Genomic DNA, 23,230 nt, shown 5'->3' with positions numbered 1-23,230 from the left:
CTCGGTCTTATCACGGAAAAACTGAGACACCTCACTCAACTTCTCCTCCGCCTCTTTGACTGTCCTGTCTACCCTGTCTTCGTAAATTATCTTCTCTCTGTTCTTAGCCTGTCTGTCATCTGTGACCCGCATCCAAACCGATTGTTTTGGACTACCTGGCTCCGAAGAATATTGTAACAGCGTTAACTTGTCATAGTTATCATCTGAATTGGACATTCTGCCGGATTTGTCTAACACGTTCTTTGATGACCTCAACACGTACTCTGTCCTGGGCCCGCCGGACCTACACTCACTATGACTGCTCCTATCTGGGGAGTGGAAACGAGACCTGTCTCTCAGGTACTCCTCTGTGTCAGAGTGAGATGACTCCAGCTGCTCAGAGAGGAGCATCTTCTCCGCAAAGTTGTACGATTCACCCCGGAGCTCCGACGATTCGTCGTCGTTGTACTCTACAGACTGCTGGCTCAGGAGCCGGAGAGTTTTGTAGGAGTCGTCAGCCATGAGTTGTGCGGAGCTGGGCCGGCTGTCCTCTTCCTGTGACATGGATGTGTGTACTCTGGAGGACTCAAGGTAACAGGGCAGTGACTCCTCGGGCTCCTCGTGTTCATGCCGGGGGCTACAGTCCAAGTCCCCTCTGTGAGTCAGCTCCCTCATCCCACCGCCGTTTCCTTGGTAGATGTACATCTCTTTCTCCGGGTGATTACTCGTCTCCCGGATGATGACTTCGGTCGGTTCTGTTTTATTTCCCTTTTCGATGTGTACTTCGATTATCCTTTCAACTTTGGGTTTTGAGTTCATGTCCTCGAGGACCCTTTGGGAGGATTCCTCGTTTCCTCCTTTGTGTTCAAACAGTCCGGCGAGTTCTCGGGAGGGGTCCCTACCTGACTGGAACGCTTTCATGATGTCATGAACGGACATGGTTTCCTCACACCTCTCTGACGTTGCCTCTTTGCTAGGGGGTTTGTGGTAGACCATGCGTGTCGTGGTGGTGATGTGAGTTTCCTCTTTCACTCGCATGCCTTTGCCCATGTTGTCCTCCTCGGGACTGACTTTAATTTGAAAGCATTTGTTTTGATCGGGTGTGGATGCGTTCAGGTTCAGATGCCCTTTAGGCTCTGAATCTATGTACCTAACTGCCCTGGAATCTTCTATCCCTGGCTGTTTGTTGTCCTCTGGGGACTCATAGCTCCTAATGACATGGACTACCTCAGTCCTAGTCTCAGTGATCACTGGTGGAATGTCTTGGAAGAGTGCTTTTGGGCCCATGCCTTCTGCACTTTGAGGGGCAGAAGGGGTTCTTTCACTCCTGGTCTCGAACCCGCTGTCAGAGAGAGGGCTTTTGTCCTGATCGTGCAAGATGTCGTCTGGGGAGTCTAGGACGACATCGGGCCCGAACAGCACGTCTGCCAGTTTACAGAGCTCCTTTTCTGAAGCAGAGGAGCGCATGTTGATAGGTGGCATTTTGAGCTTGTGTTCCTGCACGGCAACGGCAGGTTTCAACACTCGTTTCTGTTTTTCTTCTCCGTCTCTCCTACCCTCCTCACTTCTAAGCTTTAAATCTTTTCCTAGACTAAATTCTCTGTCTGGTAGAGTCTTTGCTTTAATTTGCGGTACTACGGTTTCGTATCTCGGAGGATAACTCCAGTTGCTAGCAGGCGGATCTGCTGGCACTCTTGAGAACTGTGCCTCCTCCAGGGCAGACTTGGTGAGGGCTGCCTTGCCATCCTTGACTGTATCCTTAGTCAGTATCTCACTCACTTTCACTAAATCCTGTTTCACCTTCTCTACGATCCTAAATGGCTCCTCATCCTCTATTTTTGCCTCTTTGGGCGAGTCTGACTGGAAGCCTTTTGAGGCAGAATTTGTTTCTGTTTGCAAGATGGCCGACATACGTATCAAGTCCTCTTTCATCTCTGCCACGTCTTTTAGTATTTCTTGGCTGGACGACAGTGGGGAAGATGTGGTGGATTTGAGGGCAGCTGGGGACATAAACAAGGGGGATTTGACGGGTGAGAGAGTTCTGGCAAAGGACGACTGCGCTTGAACATTAGCCTCAGGGAGGGCTGTCTTCCGGGGGGATAAGAGGGCAGCTGCTGACTTAGAGACCTCAGGGAGCTTTTTAAACTGGGGCTCTGGCAGCACATTCATAACTGAGTAGACCGGCACAGTCATGGTGCTGGATGTGACGGTGGTTGTGGAGTTGGGGGGCGACCTCAGAGAGGCGTAGAGGGAACTGGAGGCGGAAGATCTCATGGACTGGTAGGACGAGGAGGCGGAGGAGGACAAGGACTTGAGAGTCCCGTACCCCGCGGAGCAGGAGTTGAACGTTTTCTCGACCTCCTCGAAGGCCGCGTTTACGCTGGTGGTGGCCGCGTTGGTGGTGGCTTGTATCCGCTCCTGGAGGCTGCTGGGGAGCAGAGATGTTGGGGAGGAGGAGCGGTACTTTGTGGGGGAAACCGTTCCGTTTATCAAAGCTGCGGCGCTGGGGGGCGGGTTGGACTTAATGGGTGAGGAGAGGGAGGAAAACAGACCCCTCGAGGGGCTTGAGGGGTCTGCTCCGGAGCGTACCGAGGAGAGGCCTGGGACTGTTTTTATGGGGGAAGAGGAGGAGTTGGAGGCTGCACCAGAGCCCACTATGACAGCTTTGTATGGCAGAGTGGAGTTGTACATGTTCAGGGAGGACTTGGGGGAGGCAGGTGGGGTCATGGCGATGGACGATCTCTCCAGTAGAGCCGCTCCCCCTCCGGTGGTGATAGGAGAGGTCCTAGCCGACAGCGCTGCCAGGCCCTTTACCGACACGGGATCTGGGGCACTTTTGCCAGGTGAATACAGGAGGGTGGGGTTGACCTGAACTGGGTACTGGGCCTGCTGAACTACAGTCTTGATGGGGGATGAGATGGTTCTGTAGGACCGGATGGGGGAGGCTATGTCGCTAACTGACTTGGCCGGGGATCCTCCCAAGTTGGATTTGATGGGCGAGGCTGAGGTAATGGACCAGACGGACTTCAGTGGAGAGGCAGAGGGCGTGTTGGATGAAGAGCTGGTGGGGGAACCGAACCCAGACCTGGCTTGCCCAGGGACGGCGACAGGAACAGCCGACCACGCCTGATAAGATCGCGTTGAAAAGACAGGTTTGTAAGCGTAGCCAGTAGGCTGTGTTCTCTGCGAACTCCGATCAGTTGTTTCTTGGATAAGCAAATTTAACATAAATTTAAACGTAAAGTAACGGAAGAGAAACAGAAAAACCAGAAAGAGAGAGAGAGTTGAGTCAGTTAGTACAACATTCATCAAAGCAGTAAGATTATACACTGGTGAAGTTGTGAGAGGTAGAAACTATCTACACGTGGATGATATGGCGATGTGATGGTTGAAGGTCGATGATCTGTCACACGATTGAGAAGGTACCAGATGACACAAAATGAAGCATAATGCAGCAACAGAAATGCTTGAATTAATGATGGAGAAGGGAAAAATGGCACAAGCACCAAAACAACGACCAATCATTCTATTGACTTATGATGTGCTTCATCCATTTGCCTCTCTGCTACAGTGCCTTTTACATGTTTGGTTATTTAATATTTTATGTTATGTTCCGGTGTATTTTTGAACGAAAAAGTTCCCCCAAAATCCTATTGACTTTAATTTAGGTACAAATACAGGTTCGATTTTCAACAAGAGCAGTGTTACAGTGGAGTACAGTACATCCAGCAAACTCATTATCTCCTTGAAACAAAAGCACAAAGCCAATAAGAGCGAGAAGAACTTGACATAAAAATAAAAAACAAATAAACCAAAACAACTTTATTTAAGATGCGTTTGGAAACATATAAATGTCGCAATGAGAGCTGTGTTTGGGTCGACACGTGTACAATGAGACAACAAAAACACAGTGGACAAAGAAACGACGACATTTGAAAGACTTGAAAATGGGGGAAGGTGGGCGGAGCTTAGGCACTAAACCATGCAGGTGCGTCGTTCTGGACGAGTTTGAATAATGACGTGTTCATGGTGAAAATACACAGTGTTCTCATGTATGTATATCTACGCTATGGATGTATGAGTTAAACACTGTACAAAGCTACATCGGATATGACTGATAAACTTTATTGACATCTCGAACCAATTGATGTATTCATGAAAGTGAAAGTGTTAGACTCACTCGCCGCAGGGTCGGTCAGATAGCTGTAGCGCTTACGCAAAGCTAAGGAGGCAAAGGTATGACGTCGATCTGGCTTTTCAGTCTGTAACAAAAAAAAAACAACAAAAGATGTATAAAACATAAATAAATATAGGCTAGATGGTCCTAGAAATGCTGAGGTTGTGTGTGCTATATCTTTATAACTTCCACTCGACTGTTTTATTTTGTGCTTTTGAAAAACGTTCAAGATGCCTCGTGCATTGTGGTCAACGGCTGGTTAATTTATGCGAAAATCTCTGATGCGTCCATGTTTTCAGGTCGACATATTAGGTGCGTTCGACTTCATGCAGCGCCGGCGTCGCCTACAGCCGCCTGCAGCCCGGCTGACTTGAAGCAGCCAATGGCATCCGGTGTTGCGCGAAGTCGAACACACCTATTGTCTGTAGCACTGCGTATGACAGTACTGTGAAGTCAGGAGATTCTATATTCATGCACATGTCTGAGTCGCCGTGGGATCTTGGTGCCTTGGTAGCGTATTTCACAACTTTGTATATAGAGCAACACATGCAATGTGTGAGTAGCCTACTCCAATAAGAAGTCCATGAGCTGTTGTGAGTTTTACAGATGAGTTTTGTCACCAGATCCGTCTTAAAATAGTGTGGAGAAGGGATGGAGTTTACTACTGGCCCACTGAACACATATGGAACGAAAGATATAGATGGAAAAACCAGCCGGGGTGTGTCAGATACATCGCTCCACTAGGCTTGGGATGGGGTCAATAGTAATGACATCCGTAAATCCGGGAAAAACCGTCACCTTGACGTCATGCAACGTGACGCGTCTTGTCACCAATAGTTTAGCTATTCACAGCAGTTAGCTACACTGACAATTTAAAATACGAAAAAAATAAAAATAAAAGATCCATCACCATGCAAGATGATTAGTCTGTAGCTGCTGGGGTTCGCGATTAAAGCAACAGAAACAACAACATTAAGGAAGCAGTGCATGCCATGATGAAGAGTCATCTGTTTACCTCATCGTCAGGATCAGACTCCATGTCCTGGTGGTTCCCATGATGCATTGCGGTAGAGGAGAAAGATGGTGGGATGGGCAGTTGGTGGGGTGGAAATAAAAACCAGGAAATGAGAATGGTGCAGTTGAGCTAAAACCACATGGGCTTGGGAAAAGCCATGGAATTGTGTCAACGAAAATCCGAATGCCCAGCAGGATAGCACAGCGAACAGCAACTACATTCTATGGAGTTTCTTCACAAAAACTGTTCGTGGAAATCGCACAGAAAACCCTCCCCCAAATCAAAACAAAGAAAAGTGCCAATGTAATGTTGTAGTACGCTAAAGTAAATGGGTACGATACAATTCGGACTGAATGCGTGTTTGGAAGGAACCTGTCATTGGTTTCGGACAGTACAAATAAAAGACACAGGTAGCAGCTTTTCTAAAGTAAGTAGAAGTTTAAACTTGTCTTCCTGACTTCAACTTCTCTCTTGTCAAACCCATTCATTTACATGAAGATGACATGACATGGACTCGAGGGAACACCATTCAAATATGGATCCTACCTTCTTATGAGTTGGCAGTGTGATATTCAAATTGCATATGGCGGTCTGTGCAAGACCTTTAGTGGATTTCGGCTCATTCAGGAAGGAAAGTCGCCCGCAGGGTTCTTGTCCCATGTCTCTGACCTAAAAAGATGATTCATTATGCATCATTTACAAAAACACAAACATTTGTGACTGAGTTTATTTATTGGTATCCTATTTTTAGTATTGCTAATTCAGCATGTTTGAGGGACCATAGTTCATTGGCATGACTCCATAACTGAAAGACAGTTTCTGGATTCCTTTTACATCCAGTACAAGATATGAGAGAATACAAGGTGGTACCTTCACGTTAAATGGAAGACGGTTTTCCTTGAAGGAGTAGAAGTTGAAAATCAACTGCTGTCCACTCTTGGTTAGGGGAGTCAGATTGCCATAGCAATCCACAAAGATAGGCTTGCCCTCCAAGACCTAAAACAACATCATAACAAAAGTACGTTCAGAAACTAAGCGAAGGGTCGTTCGTCTACAGTTTTGTGCAAGAACACCCCCTACACACACACACACACACGCACACACACACACACACACACACTCTTATGTTAGTATAGGTTTATAAGGTTAGTATAGGTTATTAAGTGTATTAGATTATACAGTATACTGTATTGAATTTTGTATATTATTTGTATATTTAGAAGGTTTACTATATTGATCTTATCATAGATGTAATTTATGACCTTTGTACTTATATGTTATGTTATGCCAGTCTGACCTTGTGTTGTTCTGTGCATCTAACAATAAAATATTTGAACTTACATTTAGTCATTTAGCAGACGCTCTTATCCAGAGCGACTTACAGTAAGTACAGGGACATTCCCCCCGAGGCAAGTAGGGTGAAGTGCCTTGCCCAAAGACACAACGTCATTTTGGCACGGCCGAGAATCGAACTGGCAACCTTCAGATTACTAGCCCGATTCCCTAACCGCTCAGCCACCTGACTCCCTCGAACTTGAGCTCACAGTGTAGCCCAGGCTCACCTCAATATCCTTGCTCCTGGCCACCTCCTCAAAGTTCTCCTGCTGCTCCAGGGTCTTGTCCACCTTGTCGTCCGTCATGCAGAAGCAGCGGAGACGAGACTCCACCGGGTCGTTCATCTTGGCAAACACCACGAACTTGGCCAGATACGGCACGCAGATCAGCTCCCGGTATAGCTGAGAGGCCAGGCTGACCGTCTCAGGAATCTGGTGGCAGTCTGCGAGCCAGAACCTGGAGAGGACGGGCGGGGAGCGGAGGAGGTGCGGGGAACGTCAGATCAATCGTCTCTGTTCGGAAGTTAGCTACAGAGAGTTGACAGCTCATCTTGGATGGTTTAATGTTTAATGTGATACACGATTTCCCCGACACATCCCTCATTTTCTCTTTTGGTGAGAGGGGCGTCACTGGCATCTGCAGTGTTTGACTGTATCATCTGTCTTAGAGTGACTGATGTAACGTACGCTTGGAAAATCAAAACACCGCGTAATGACTATCATACCTCGTCCTGAACTATCCAGACTTTAATATTTCCAAATTCCATCTACGGCTTGATCGAATCACAGGCACATTCTGCAAACTCAATCATCTATGGTCTGAAGATCTAATCATATAAACTTTGTGACATTGAGAGGAGAACAGAGGCACATGACAGGACTGAGATAATCTAATTGTAATAACACCAAGGACTGCTCTGTTCATATCCGTCTCTACAGCGTCCACATGACTCAATTCAATTAGGACAGGCGTGACTCTGCTTACAGTAACCGACTGGTGTAAAAAGAAACTCTTTAAAAGATTCTAAACTTCTAAGATTCTAAAGATCCTAAGGCTTCGGTCACTTGGGATGTGTTGATGTGTTTTAAGTCAAGCCACAGAAGCGAAGAAAGAGAGAGGGAGAGAGAGGCAGACAGACAGAGGCAGAAAGACAGAGGCAGACAGACAGAGGCAGAAAGAGAAGCAGAAACAGAGAGGCAGAAAGTGAGAGGCAGAAAGAGAGAGGCAGAAAGACAGAAGCAGAAAGAGAGAGGCAGACAGACAGAAGCAGAAAGAGAGAGGCAGAAAGAGAGAGGCAGAAAGAGAGAGGGAGAGAGAGGCAGAAAGACAGAAGCAGAAAGAGAGAGGCAGACAGACAGAAGCAGAAAGACAGAGGCAGAAAGAGAGAGGCAGAAAGAGAGAGGGAGAGAGAGGCAGAAAGACAGAAGCAGAAAGAGAGAAGCAGAAAGAGAGAGGCAGACAGACAGAAGCAGAAAGAGAGAGGCAGAAAGAGAGAGGGAGAGAGAGAGAGGCAGACAGACAGAAGCAGAAAGAGAGAGGCAGAAAGACAGAAGCAGAAAGAGAGAGGCAGAAAGAGAAAAGCAGAAAGAGAAAAGCAGATAGAGAGGCAGAAAGAGAGAGAGGATGCGATCCAGGTGTGGGTGTGAAAGCAGCCTTACCTGGCCGATACGTTGGTGGTGAAGGAGACACAGTCGGTGACAAAGGACAGCGGCGTGGTCCCTGTGATGTCCTCCCACTGAGCGGGAGACGTCCCTCCTGGACAGAGAAACAACATGTCACACAGTCCTGAATCCCTGCTCCACCCGTTTCAAACCCTGAGCCTTCATCATTCCTCAGAGCCTCTTAAACCAAACCGGAGAAGAGATCTAACAACTGGAAGCAACATTAAAACATCCACGAAGAGGAAAGAAATCCCAACATCTATATCTGTTTCATTAGCTTTGCTAACAACACTGGGGAATTTGTTTGATGAACTGTGCGGTGGATATAAAAACATGCAGTGAGCAAATGTGTAAATGATTGGAAAAATACATTTAACTGTGAAAATATAAACAGGAGTCAGGTGGCTGAGCGGTGAGGGAGTCGGACTAGTAATCCGAAGGTTGCCAGTTCGATTCCCGGTCATGCAAACTGACGTTGTGTCCTTGGGAAAGGCACTTCACCCTACTTGCCTCGGGGGAATGTCCCTGTACTTACTGTAAGTCGCTCTGGATAAGAGCGTCTGTTAAATGACTAAATGTAAATGTAAATATCCCTTTAATCCTTGTGAACTGGACTTGCCTGTGATGCTGCAGAGGAGTCGCAGGCAGGGGGTGGAGTCTCCTCGGTGACTGACGGGGTGACCCTCTGCCGAGCGGGGCGGGACTGGGATCGTCATGGTGATGGGCTTGTGGAACTTTCTCCTCCTGGGCTCCACGGTAACGATAGGGCTGAAGGTTGCTCTGTTGCCGAGGACAGAACGGACCATCTCATCGGGGACGGGCTGGGCCTTAGAGAGAGGGAGGAAGACATTCACTTTAGGTCCATCCTTTAAAGACCAATCTTTTACAAGAAAGGTAAACAATGTTCACCAGAAAAATCCTAGCTGACATATAATCTCCCGATGTGATGTTTTGATCCAAATATTCCTCAGAAATTCCAAAGAACATACCTCAACTAATGAACTTACTTCTAACACTCTAAAGGTAATACAGTTGAAGTATACAACTATTGAGGAAAAATAATGAAACAACTTGATCTGGATGCTTCAGGTCAGACACACTTGGTAAAGGTATTACAGACCTGCAGGCCGACGCGGATCTTTTTGGTGAGCGCCCCCTGTGGGAAGGAGGCCTGCACCATGGGCACGGTCATGCTGGATAGCATGCCGCCCTCGGGGCCCATGTGGTTGCTCTCCTGCTTGATCCTGGACACCACCGCAAAGTATTGTGGGAAATCCCTGGTGGTGATGCGGCAGATCCTCTTCTTCTCTAGCTCGATGGGACTGTCCAGCTCTGACGGACGACAAGATTAATGAGAGGGAGTCAGGTGGCTGAGCGGTTAGGGAATCGGGCTAGTAATCAGGTTGCCGGTTCGATTCCCGGCTGTGCAAAATGATGTTGTGTCCTTGGGCAAGGCACTTCACCCTACTTGCCTCGGGGGGAATGTCCCTGTACTTACTGTAAGTCGCTCTGGATAAGAACGTCTGCTAAATGACTAAATGTAATGAAATGTAATGACCATCTATCCAGATGTGTCCCTGTTCGGTTATATTTTTCATTTAGTCATGTTTTGGGGCTATCTCGTTGTTATGATCAGTGACCTATGCACTTTTGTAAAGCTCTCTCTTGGAAGTCGCTTTGGATAAAAGCGTCTGCTAAATGAATACATGTAAATGTAAATGTAGTATGATGACTTCTTGTACTGAGTGAATAAACATGTTTAACTCCGATTCAGAATTCAGAAGAAACCTCCCTATCATGACGGAGGAGGCCGTGTGGAGACTTACCCTCGTCCATCCCACTGAGCATGTCCAGAAGGTCCTGCTGGCGATAGTCAGACTGATGTTCCTTCCAGGTGTCCCCGTTGTCGCTCCGCAGCACAATCAGCTCCCTCTCCCGGTCCCTCATGGATCCGAAGTGGGGAATCTCCACGATCACAGGGCTGGAACACAACAGCTCACGGTTCATGTATCCAAGTCTTGAATATAATTGTTTTATTAAAGATTAAATATGACTTGTTGAAATGAAGGGGAGGACTTTGAATAAGCCCTCTGGACTTCATTCCTCTTCCTGCACAATGAACATAATTATCTTTATTTTGTAGAATTTTATAATAACTACACAATGGCCAGACCTTGGATGTAGAAGCGAGAGCGGTCTAAGAGACTCACGGTGTTAGCATGGTCATGTGACTAGCGCCTCTACTAGGAGGGGCTACAGATGTCGGCACCTACCCCAGGAACTGAGCCCCGGCTGGGCCCACCTCCACCAGCCGGCTGACCAGGCCCTCTCCCTCCACCATGGGCGGAGGGTAGGCCAGCTTGTGCCTCTTGGCCAGGCGGCAGGTGATGCGTGTGGGCGCGGTGCACTTCCTGGGAGGGATGATGATGCGCATGCCGTTGTGCCGGCTCCCCCTCATGGACCCCCCGCGGGCGTCCACCATGAAGCTCACCAGGAACCTGCCGGTGCACAAAGACAAGCGAGTCACGCCGGGGAGAGGCGGAGGAGGGGAGAGAGAGAGAGACAGAGAGATAGAGAGAGAGAGAGAAGCCATTTCACGGATACAAGAGAGGAGGACGGTTCCCATGCTGTGATCACCGAACACCCAAACACTCCGATTAAAGAGAGAGAAGGGAAGTGGGAGGAGGAGGGAGAGAAAAAAGAGGACAGGAAGTGAAGAAGAGAAACAAGAGTGGGGGAAGGGGTGGTGCTTCGAGTTCTCAAACCTGGCAGTTCTCACCTCTGACCTCTAAGAGAGCTTGGACACTTGGATAACCACTGAAGCTAAACTCCCAAGCGTGAAGCCCTTGGTTTGTCAGATAAAAACACTGAAACTCAAAGGTGAGACACCTGCCAAGGTTAATGGCTCTGAAGCAGTGGTCAGTGATCGTCATTAAACACCTCCACAAAGGTTTCACCCCAGGTAGAAACTCATTCATTCACAAATGAGTGGGTGTGTTTAATATGACGTGTTACACTCAACAAAATAAAATGTTTGGGCACCCTGTTAACAGTGGAATATTTACCAGGGATGTAGTGAGGCGTAAACGCCGGTCGTCAGTGACGCAGCTTTGCTAAATTTTAACACTTGTCTTTCAAACATTCTTCTTCACCTCATGTTTTGCCATCTTATCTCTTACCACTACATCCCTGCTATTAAGAATTAGTAACAAAAACAAGGGCTGTGACATTGAAGTTCCTTGTAATGTATACAAGCTATAATAAAACATTCTGTAATCGTCTCATAATAAATCTTTGCTGAACACAGCGTTGCATAACGCTAGATTAGGATGTTCTACGTTCCCTCTGAATGTTGATTAGAGAAGGTGCTGAATCGCTGCTGCGCGTGACAACCTGTCCTAAAGCACATGGAACGCTCTGTTCTTCGAGGGTAAGTGGTGTGTTTAACTCTCCACGGAAAACCTATTTGACTTTGCCTGTCCTCGTCTGTGTGTTTCCAGGTACAGAGCTGCTCTTTAGGGAGGGAGTGAGCTGAGGGGATCAGTTCTATATGTACAGTGAGATGGCACATTGGTGAGAGAAACCCAAACACACGTGTCTACAACTACACCAAAGTACTCGGCAGTGGATGAGACACCAGACCAGACACCAGACGGATGGGACGAGCACGGGGAGAGAGAGAGAGGGGGGGGGGGAGAGAGAGAGGGGGGGGGGGAGAGGGAGAGAGAGAGAGAGAGAGGGAGGGGGAGAGAGAGAGAGGGAGAGAGGGAGAAAGAGAGAGAGGGAGGGGGAGAGAGGGAGATAGGGAGAAAGAGAGGGAGAAAGAGAGAGAGGGAGGGGGAGAGAGAGAGAATGAGAAAGGGAGAGAGAGAGAGAGAGGGAGAAAGAGAGAGAGAGAGAGACAGGGAAGTTGAACTGTGACATCAGTGGGACACAATCATCACCTGGAGTCATATTGAGGGAGCGGGGAGGACAAGCTGCAAATAAAGAACCAAAACAATGCAGGAGGCCAAAACAAAGAAGAAGAAGATAAAGAAAGAAAAAAACAAACAGTACTAGATTTAGTATCACAGCACAATCAATGTGTTTTGTAAGGATCTGCTTTGATGCAATTTTCCATGTAGGACAAAAAGAGATGGAAATGAAGGGGAACAGAAAACATGAAAGGTCTGGAGGTGGAGGAGGGTATCAACTATCTATGAACTGCTTTTGGTGGTAAAGTAAGAAATGCTACACAACGAACACAAAACAGAACCAAACAGGATGCCTGCATACAGTATCTACTCTACTTCAATCAATTGACAGAATTCAAATGGCACTATGCAAAAACATTCTGGCTCATTTGAATTCAGAAGAGATACATGTTATGACGATGCCATTATCCTATATTCAAACTAGAGCCAACTTAGAAGCAGAAAGAAGATAAACATGCCACATAGTCAAATCCTCCACCTCAACCCTGTCAGAGACCGTCACACATCCTTTCTAAAACTCCTCTCAAGCTACACGAGTGTAAAGAAGCACATCCTAAATGTGGCAGTGAGAGCATATTTTCTCCAGAATGACTAGACTTCCCCCCCCCCAATCCATGCGACGCACCACTGTGCTATCGCACCCAGGAGTGCAGCTAATACCTCATTACAGTCCATCACTGCAGTACACTCCTGATAGCTGGTTAGCTGGCGAGGACCTTCATTAATACTGTATCTAAAATGGAGTCTGCAAAGTAGATCATTCTCTCTGGGGGTGAGGCCGCCTCTGGGCACTGATCTGGATTCAGTTTAGCTTCCCATACATCCTAGCCATAAACACCCGTGGGAAACACCGTAAACTGACCTGAGGTGAGCATTTAGAGGAGAGGAAGGAGTTTGGAGCTCTTACCCTGAGTGGACGGGACTGGACACGGCGTTACTGTGGTCCATCGTGTCGGGTGTCCAGCTGTAACGACGCAGACACTCCGAGTTGTGGTCCTGTGTCACTGCAAGGTGCTGCGAGGGAGGAGAGGAGAGGAGGGGGGAGGAGAGGGGAGGGGAGGAGAGGAGGGGGGAGGAGAGGGGAGGGGAGGAGAGGAGGGGGGAGGAGAGGGGAGGGGAGGAGAGGAGGGGGGAGGAGAGGGGAGGGGAGGAGAGGAGGGGGGAGGAGAGGGGAGGGGAGGAGAGGAGAGGAGGGGGGAGGAGAGGAGAGGAGAGGAGGGGGGAGGAGAGGGGAGGGGAGGAGAGGAAGGGTGGCGGATGAAAGAGAAGGAGGATGGTAAAGTCTGGTAAATCATTCAGGAAATGACAAATACTCTGCACGGCTCCTAACCCTGACCTTCTTGAAGAATGCGCTGTTATCTAACCACATGACATACAACAGGTACAGTCATTCAGGAAAATATGTTTTAAATAATCTAGAAATAAAATATTTTACAAAAGATGGGCCGCTGTGAAACCCAAACGTGGGAAATGTCCAATTGAAACAATTGTTCTGATTGTATGAAAAATGGATCGTGGGAATTCAGGGTTACCAAGTTTGCATGGAAGAACGGATGGCTGTATACCGCACTGAGACCAGCACCCGGGAATGAAATGAGAACTTCAGAACACAAACAAACATCCAGAGACAGTGACATGGGATGGAAAGATGTGAGGACATGGCCGATGAAGAGACCATCTGTCGACATGTAATACCTTATTGAGAGGATCAACCAAGTAGGAAAGGTCTTTACAGACACTCTGAAGCTTTTAGAGAGAAGAGAGACACATCAGTAACAGGACAGGGGGTCTCACAGGTGAACGGCAGTTGAGAGGATATTGTCATTATCAGAAAAGTGAATATAGTAAGTGGTCGTCTCTTTCAGGGATGTCCAAGTACAGGCCCTAGTTTTGGGCTCAGAACTCAAAGAATAAATAAATGGATAGAAATACAGAAAATCCCATATTTTCTCTTTGTGAGAAAGCCATCACAGGCAACTGTGATAATCTTACAGTATTTCAGCATAAGGTTGACATGAATATAATTTACTCTAATCTTGACTATCATGTGCTCTGATGCGTCTGGGCCTGCAGAGAACAGGAGGTGTCTGATACATCGACTTGGACAATCGAGGAGAGGGGTTCTCTATTTTAAACTCCATAAATATATATGTTCCCAGTGTTGCAATGACATGCTCCTCAAGCCGAAGCGTTTACGCACACAGAGGAGTCCGGACGGCATATTTCTGCCATCTTTAGTCACAAATCTTGTGGAATGTGTTAGTTGAATTTGTGGAAAAGTGTTTACAGTACACAAAGTTATAGATCCTTTTTTTTCCTCCTGAATCCTCACCAACGGAATTATGCTCTAGGATCTAGACACACACAGCAGTGTGGTTTACCCAAGAAGGCTGGAGAGTATTTTGCATCACAGGCACCTAAAAAGGCTTACTGAGTGTATGGTAAGTGTGGCAGTTTACACACACAACTGTATTTCTATGAGTTCAACATAAAAATAAACCCTAAACAACCCGAGTTGAACCATAAACGACCATAAACCTCAATACGTGTGGAGATCAACCCATAGAAACCCGGGCCCAAATTCACTAAATGAATCACTGATTCGCTAAATGAATCACTGATTCGTAATGAGAAAGGACCGAACAGGAAGTGTCACAAGGACACAGGGAGTTCATGAAAAAAAACGAATTAAGAATAGAACGAGGCAAGGGAAGAGTAGAGTTGGTGAGCGGGTGTAGAGGCGAGGTAGGAAGGCAGAGATGATGATGATGATGAGAGGTGATGCGAGGCTGGGGAAGGAACCTACCGTGTCCTTGGTTGGGGCGAGGATCTCCTCAATCATCATGCTGTCCCTGGCGTAGGAGCTGCGGTTCAACGTGTTGGACCTATCCGAACTGAAGGAACGGAGGCTACATGTTACCACGCCACGCGACGCGCGACAACCAGCGTAGGCGAGCGGGACAACAGAACAAAACAAAAAGTAAAAAGAATTTGTTACAACGTGATGCGACTTTCAGGGACCTTCTGAGAAATAGGAAGGTGGTGGAGTTTGGAGGACAGAAGGAGATCAGAGCCTCACAGCCGAATAGAGATAGACAGACAGACAAGCGTTGTTATTCAGAGATGTAAATGAGAAAGTGAGGTCAGTGTTGTTTGTATAGGAGATAAAGGAGAAGAGACAAACAAAGAGGGCAAGGTGTGGGAGTCAGGTGGCTGAGCGGTTAGGGAATCGGGCTATTAATCAGAAGGTTGCCGGTTCGATTCCAGGCCGTGCCATATGACGTTGTGTCTTTGGGCAAGGCACTTCACCCTACTTGCCTCGGGGGGGAATGTCCCTGTACTTACTGTAAGTCGCTCTGGATAAGAGCGTCTGCTAAAATGACTAAATGTAAATGGTGTGAGTTAGAGTCGCGGGGGGGGTTTAGACACAAGAACAGATGTGAGAGTCTGACTGCGTGTCGTGTAGTGGCGGTGGATTTTAGAAACATCAAGGCTGATTCCCTTTCACCTCAGTAGTCTATTTGATTTAGTTCAACGAGCAGGCGGCTCGAAGAAGGCCTCTCCTGTGCTCTCTCTCTCTCTCTCTCTCTCAATATCTCTCTCTGTCTCTTCGTTTTGCTGCAGTCTGGTGTGCACTGTAGCCGTGACGCTTGCCTGTTCTTCCAGAGATACCCTTATGAAATGCAGCAAGATAGCTGCTCTGCTCGGTTTTTGTCTCGTGTCTTTGAAACGTCCCATGCCGTTGGTGGGAGCCCCCATACTGTACCCCCTCCACAAGGGATAGCTGCTGTACAGGCCTAGTGTGTGTGTGTGTTTGTGTGTGCATCTATAAGTGTGCATTAACTGTGTATCTGTGGTGTGTGTGTGTGTTCACTGTGTGTATTTGGTGTGTATTTGTGTGGCACATAGTGAGATAGAAAGGGGGGGGGGGAGATAAACTGCAGAGCTCAGCGATTTTGAGAAAGGCATGCTATTCAGCACAGAGAGAAGCCCTTTATTCAGCATTGCCTTCAACCGAAGTTACCAAGCAACTCTCCATGGTCTGAATGGGGATCACCACTCAGCCCTCTCTCTCTCTCTCTCTCTCTCTCCATGGCCCTGCTTGTGGACCAAACAGTTCTCTTCCGTTACTTTTTCATTCCCTCCCTCCCTCTCTTTTGTTTTCTTTCAACCCCCCCCCCCCCCCCCACCCCCTCCACCCACCCGGTGCCCTCTTGCCAATTCAATTCAATTCCATTTATTTTTTCTATTTCAATTTCTTGGAATGCTCTCAACGGAAGTCTCCTCACTCCCTCCCGCTTCCCCTCGACCTCACTCTCGTTCGCGACTTCACCTCCCTCCGACACTCTCTCCTTAATCGCTCTTGCTCCTCCAACCCTTTATTTCTCACTGCCTTGATCAATTACTGTCTTCCCCTCTTCCCTTCTCTACTCTCTATTCACTGTTTCCCTCCAGCCAGCCCCCGTGCCCTTCGCTTTCACGCTCCCTGTCTTGTTACAGCCTGAATTTAAGACAGAGACTGTGTCATTAAGAGAGAGAGTAAATGTTTGCCAATTTGTCAAAGAGCTCATTGTGTGATGTGCGACACTACCATCGCTGCTCTGACATTCGTCAGATAGGGCCAAGCAGCACAGTGTGTGTGTGTGTCTGTTTGAATGTGCATTTGTAGGCTGTGTGTGTGTCTGTCTGTCTGTCCTCTAGCAGTCTGACTACAGGTCAGTTTAGGGTTTATTAGGTACATGACTTAAATCAAGAAGACTCTGCGGCCTTGACGGCCTAGTTTATGTCCTTTCTGCATTCCAGAAAAGGTCAAACTACAGTCACAGGACGTTTTGGAAGATGGAAACTCTTCAGTTCCACAGGCTCAATTTGAGACTAGAGGGAGATTGATGCAGAGTTTATGGTGGTTACTTTTTGATCCCTGGAAGTTACATTGAGTGGCACAAACAAAACCGGCCACATCGACGCCAAACCAAAACGAGGGTTAATCAACACAACTCAAACCAACACAACGGTTATCATCGCGTCAAAACAAAACACCATCGCCATAACATTCTAATTCAAGATAATCTTCTATTCATGATTTTGGTTTAGCACTGGTTAATTGATATCCTCTGCAACATGATACAGGGTTAGGGTTATAGTGGGCAGATGAGAACTAGGGGTGGCACTGTGAACGAGACAGAATTGACCCGCTCGGACTACGTTTCTCCATATAAACAGAGGGCACCAAACGATGACCACACAGACAACGGAGATGGGAGAGTGGGGTCAGAGGTTAGAAGGGAAGGGGTTTATGGGAAGGTTCTAGGGGGATGATGAAATAACTAGGCCTTCTGCTCTTACCTGATCCTAGGGCTAGAGTGAGCAAACCGAGTGTGCCAGAAGAGGAACAAAAAAAGGAAAAGAAGAAATAGGAGGTTGAACAGCCAAGCATTTAGAAGTCTTCAAAGCAGTGCAGTGGGCTTTTATTATTAATTATTTTTTATGACATAGATGCTTTGCTTTTGCATGGGTTGTGCTCCAAAACTGGGTAGCGGTTTGCATGGGTAGAGTATGCGTGGTGTGTTAGCATGTGTGCAGTGTGTGTGTGTGTGTGTGTGTGTCATTTGTGAGACTGTTTCCCAGTCCCAAAGCAAACCATGCAAGGCCGATGTCATAAACAGAAAGGTAAGGAAATAAAAGCAATTGCTCAGCATTATACATTCATTAATCAATAGAAATAATTAAATGCATTTATATCGCATTGCACTTACAGCCCTGCAAAGAGCCTTGTCAGCACACACAGTAGTGCACATATTCTGTTTATGAGCACTAATAATAGTTATAATATAGCAATAATAGTAGTTACAGAGCAATGACAGTATTCCACATATCACAGCTGAAGAGACTACCCACAATGCACTTCTTAACATGAATCCTACAAGTGACAAGACAACCAGTCACAATTCGCCAAAACAAAAAGCCGGAATGATTTAGGTCAAACCATATGAAGTATGACATGCATTATATAGTTGCGGCATACAGTTTTAAAGACGACAGGCCTGCAGTCAGAATTCCATATATTATCTGGCGTATTAGATTCATAATCTATAGCTTTGGAGAGGTGTCAAACAGAGGTTGTGTACGGGCTGTTCCAGTGTTTGCCGTTGCTGCTGTTCTCTCTGTTTCCTGTCCTTGTTGTTGTCTTTAGCCAGTCATGCATCCCCATGCGACTGCCAGCTGTCAGGGCAACCACAATGGACAGCCAATGATGTGCTGTCGCCACACAATACTCTCATCCAATGTGGTGATGCACTTTCACTGGGGCTTGCCAGTTTTTCCACTGGCCACTCTTACAGTCCCTTATGTTGTCTGAATGCTGGTGTGGGTAACCCACAGCGCAGTGTCCCTAACAATAACACATGCTGGGACTATAGGTGAAGAGTAGTTGTCAAAGTTGTTTAGGATTTGTCACTGACACCCTTTGAGACGAACAGAATGCTGAATCACTTTGTCAGGCTGAATCATTACATGGCGGCCTTCCAACGGTTTTATAGTGCTTCCATAATGTCCGGTGAGGGAAAGTTTAAACCTCCTCTTTGTTTTGAGATTTACCGAATCTGCACAAAACAAATCCTACACATATCTGAGAGGGTGGGTATTAAACCTATGTATGGGATGAACAGCTGCGATTACAAACATGACATCGCTGGCTGACTCACGGTCAAGAGCAGAACAATGTTTTTTTTTTTTTAAAGGACTGGGTCCCGTTACCTTGCGGAGCGTGCTCCTATGCTGAATCCCATGTAGCCCTCCTGCGGGAGAGAGTCGTCTCCCAGCTCCTTAAGATCCTGAGGCCGCAGGTATTTGTCAGTGTCACCGGTCATCGCATCCTCACCTGGAGTAAAAGTAGCGTTACTTTAATGACAATCCTGAAATGTGGGCCAATGGTTGCGTCACTACTGGGGGAAAAAATACCTTATTCTGCTCATAAAACGCCACTTGGATAATTTATAACCATCGCCATCTACAGTTATGTAGCTCCAGCACTGGACCAGCACACAACTTTGCCACTGTCCACATACAATGTGGTGTCATACAATCAACAGCAATGCAATGACCTAAACAAGTATTAATTAGCATCAATGCGCATTTTGAGATGAGATTAGACCTTTCAGAGGTTGAAAGATCTATAACTCAGCTAAGGCCATCAGCTACAGACAGCACCATAGCCTCTTTACATTGCAGCTGCTAGGCAAAAAAACAAAAACAAACGCAGTTTATATACACAAAAAAGCCAAAGCGCTGAGTGTTAAAGCTAAGCTTCAACAAGAAAGGCAAAGGCACCTCGTTTCGCTGGGCGAAAGAGAACACGCCGGTCGGCACCGCTACAATATTGTTTCCCCTTCTCCCTCATGTCCGACTCCTGCAACACTTCAGTCATCCACTGCAGCCCCTCCCCCCGGCAGTCCTACCTCTGAAACTGCCGCACTCTTGCTCGGATGGGTAACACGAATACCGCTGTAGCATTCCGTTTGTAAAACTGAAACATTATTCCACTCACGCAAGTAGCCAAACAGTATCCGCCACTCAAATACAGACTTTCAACCTCTAAAAGCGGTGTTATATTTTTTATAGAGCTAATGCAGCACTGAGCTATAACGTCACGAAAAGCAAGCTTCCCCTCTCCTGGTCCTTCGCTCTCTTCCTTGCTCTCTCTCCCTTGTCTCTGTCTGAGTGCATAACTGTTCGATCCAACAAGGTAGTATCATCCTCAGACTAATTACTGTTCTATGCACCAATTTTGGTGCCACCAAAACAACACCTCGCAAAAAATCCCATTACTTACACAGAATGCCAAAAGCAGCCATAACAACCTCCACTCTTTAAATATTCCCGTTTGAGTCTGTTTATTCCAGCAGGAAAGTCCACAAAACGACTAACTTTCCCAAAAATAATTCCAGAGATCGATTTGAGCAGGTGAGTGACGCTATAGAGGGACCCAAAGTTGCCTCGTCCCGTTTGGAAGTCCTATCAGACAGTCACTGTTCCGTCCGGATAATGTAACCACGCTTATGTTGAAGCTGCTGCAGAGGCGGAATGCACCGCCACCTTCACTGGTCTTAGTTGAGCCACAAACAAAGTCCAAACTATGCGGAGTTTTCAACACAGATCCCATTGCTGAGCGAAAGTGGAGGCCATTTGAGTCTGGTGGCGAGAGCAACTGTTGACAGCTAATACTTTGTAGGCGGCTCAGCAAAAGCTCATCTCATTGGATTGGAGAGAAAGACCTCGGGTCTCCTCAGTCGAATCTCCGACCGTTAAGACCATCTGAATGGAGTGTAGCGATGGAGAGGTCGCATGTTTTGTAGTTAGCGGTACTTTGGTGACCTCGCAGGGCATAATCCAGCATGTAAACAATTACTTTTCTGTAGATATTGGGAGAGATAACCCCCATTATAGACGCGAAAAGGAAAGTGAGCGACAAGTTGCCTTTCCACCAACAATGTGCTATACAGGATAACAGAAAGCCCCAGTTTATTTGCTGCCAGGGAAGGAGGGCGATAGCTCTGCATTTGAAATGCATTATACCTTTAAGTCTTAATATATCTTGTTAGATACTGTATGTTTAGTATGCAGACAGCTGACAGATACATGTACCAACTGCCACTGACAAGCTATAAGGTTAAGTGTAGTGTAGTACTACACCCAATAGCCCTCATGTCCAGTCTAAATCCCCAAGGCTCTGCAAGGGCAATACAATCTGATCTAAGATCAGTAGTACAGTAGTAGGCCCTGTCATCCACAGAAGGTGTGAGATCAGATCAGCGTGTCACTAGCTGACCAAGACTAGCAGTGACCTGTCATGGCCATCTGCTCAATAGGATTGGCCTCCAAAGGACATTAGCTGAAGTTCAAAATGTTTCCATCCACAGTCACTACCTCACAGGAAGGAAAACAAACACACACGCATACACACACACACACATACACACACACTACGATCACTTGCATGTTGTGGAATTCTTCGAGGTTTAAAAACTTTTCTTGGGGATTTTAAATGATTTTGAACAGTATTCTCATACTGAAGAATCAATCATTGTTGTCAGTTTTAAGGTCACAGATGGATAATTGTAAGCGTGTGCGTGTGTGTGTGAGAGAGAGAGAGAGAGAGAGACAGAGAGAGAGAGAGAGAGAGCGAGGCCAACTATGAGTGAGTGGATGTAACCTGGTAAGTCTAGCAGTTTCACCTGACACAGAAACTCCACACCTCGGCCGACGGTCACCTAAGCAACAATCCATGGACAATCCCATAAATATTACAGAAGTGTTCTTCGGGTGCGGTAATAGGCAGTTTGGAACATGACACTAAGATATAATTAAAAGTCTTGATAACGAAACATTAGCTTTATAAAGTAACTTCAGATATAGTAAACACTTTGTAAACACTTGGATACAAATCAAGGGCCTGAGTACAAATGCATAGATATCCTATGATACCTTAAAACAGCTAAATACTAATAAAATGTTGGGGCCGGCAACAACTATAGAACAACAAGAGAACAGGAAAAATTCAGAGAGAGATCCTGAAAGTTTCATGGCTTTCTTGGCTGGGTTCACCTGTGACGACATTTCGGAGAAATGCTGACACGGACCACTGCCATAGTGACAGGAGCTTTAGATGTGCACTCAAAGAAATCTGAATTCAGTGTAAGCAGCTTAAGAGACAGAGAGAGTTCCTGGCTTTCGTTGTGTAAACAGAACCATAGCCAGGTCAATGTTCAGCAGGGTAAAGGCGTGCAGCTGCGTATTAGAAGAACGACGCAACAGTTAGCTTGTCCAACAGGTGAAGCTGGGGTGAGGATGAGGGAGGTGTCAAAAGGATAGAAAACCAAAATCAACAACCTCAGCGTAGAGAAATGGACATGGGAAATACCTTCTTCATCATCTGACATACAGTCTTCATTGAGAATTTCAGGCATGTTGGCCCTAACTGTGATTTGAATACAGGAGGGGGGAAACGAATGCCACATGTTCACCAGCACTACAACCATCCACAGTTAGACAAAGCGTGCAGAAACTAAGAAAAACATGTCAATCCATCCTTCACTAATAAAAAACATGTTATTACATGGAAATGTCACTAGAACGGAATAAACTGGGGTTGAGAGGGGAACTGGGGTTGACAGTACCTTCGTCATCCGACAAGTCGAGGAACTCGTTCATCGTCTCCGGAACGTTCATTTTGTGTTTTTCAGTCACAGTCTGTTTTCAGGAAGAACAGAGACGGAACAGAGTGAGATATTAAACCTGTATAAACAGAGTTTTGCTACCATTGGAGCAGACGGTACCTGCCTACTTCAAAGACATGATGACTAGACTTTTTAGTGTGAAGTTTGGGTGACACTGATGCATGTCGACAGAGATAGACAGACAGATAAATAATGCATAGGAACAATACTGCTGACATTCCATTGACCTCTACCTGGCCATTAGTGACTTTAATCCTTTCTCTCCCCCTTCTCTCTCTCTCCCCCCTCTCTCTCTCTCTCTCTCCCTCTCTCTCCCCCTCTCTCTCTCTCTCTCTCTCTCTCCCTCTCTCTCCCCCTCTCTCTCCCTCTCTCTCCCCCCTCTCTCTCCCTCTCTCTCTCTCTCTCCCTCTCTCTCCCCCCTCTCTCTCCCTCTCTCTCCCCCATCTCTCTCTCCCCCCTTTCTCTCTCTCTCTCTCTCCCCCCCTCTCTCTCTCCCTCTTTCTCCCCCCTCTCTCTCTCCCCCCTTTCTCTCTCTCTCCCCCCTCTCTCTCTCCCTCTCTCTCCCCCCATCTCTCTCTCCCAACCTCCTATCTCTCTCTCCCCCCCTCTCTCTCCCCCATCTCTCTCTCCCCTCTACCATCTCTCTCTCCCCCCTCCCACCTCTCTCTCTCTCTCTCTCTCTCTCTCTCTCTCTCTCTCTCTCTCTCTCTCTCTCTCTCTCTCTCTCTCTCTCTCTCTCTCTCCCTCTCTCTCCCTCTCTCTCCCCCCCTCCCATCTCTCTCTCCCCCCTCCCACCTCTCTCTCACCTCCTGCTCTCACATGGACAGGTCAGAACACTGCCAGTGATCTGGGCT

The 23,230-nt window shown here is 46.9% G+C and overlaps 1 protein-coding gene across 2 annotated transcripts in view; it reads right to left on the bottom strand.

Moving 5' to 3' along the window:
* Window positions 1-23,230, bottom strand: part of ank3a (ankyrin 3a) — an 86,979-nt gene that overhangs the window by 6,393 nt on the left and 57,356 nt on the right. The window contains exons 22-36 of one of the 2 annotated variants that reach the window (XM_067236044.1): window positions 22,317-22,389; window positions 22,061-22,117; window positions 18,898-19,021; window positions 14,948-15,050; window positions 13,049-13,155; window positions 10,441-10,665; window positions 9,994-10,148; window positions 9,288-9,499; window positions 8,787-8,994; window positions 8,165-8,261; window positions 6,734-6,962; window positions 6,042-6,167; window positions 5,718-5,840; window positions 5,172-5,198; window positions 4,160-4,241 (exon numbers count right to left, since the gene is read on the bottom strand). In XM_067236044.1, coding sequence (XP_067092145.1) covers window positions 4,160-4,241; window positions 5,172-5,198; window positions 5,718-5,840; window positions 6,042-6,167; window positions 6,734-6,962; window positions 8,165-8,261; window positions 8,787-8,994; window positions 9,288-9,499; window positions 9,994-10,148; window positions 10,441-10,665; window positions 13,049-13,155; window positions 14,948-15,050; window positions 18,898-19,021; window positions 22,061-22,117; window positions 22,317-22,389 — 1,948 coding nt within the window. The remainder of the gene's footprint in view (window positions 1-4,159; window positions 4,242-5,171; window positions 5,199-5,717; window positions 5,841-6,041; window positions 6,168-6,733; window positions 6,963-8,164; window positions 8,262-8,786; window positions 8,995-9,287; window positions 9,500-9,993; window positions 10,149-10,440; window positions 10,666-13,048; window positions 13,156-14,947; window positions 15,051-18,897; window positions 19,022-22,060; window positions 22,118-22,316; window positions 22,390-23,230) is intronic. The other variant, XM_067236045.1, reaches the window with a different exon arrangement.

This window comes from Osmerus mordax, chromosome 5 (assembly GCF_038355195.1).
Source record: "Osmerus mordax isolate fOsmMor3 chromosome 5, fOsmMor3.pri, whole genome shotgun sequence".
In the NCBI taxonomy this organism is placed as follows: domain Eukaryota; kingdom Metazoa; phylum Chordata; class Actinopteri; order Osmeriformes; family Osmeridae; genus Osmerus; species Osmerus mordax.
This window is presented reverse-complemented; position numbering and strand designations above follow the sequence as displayed.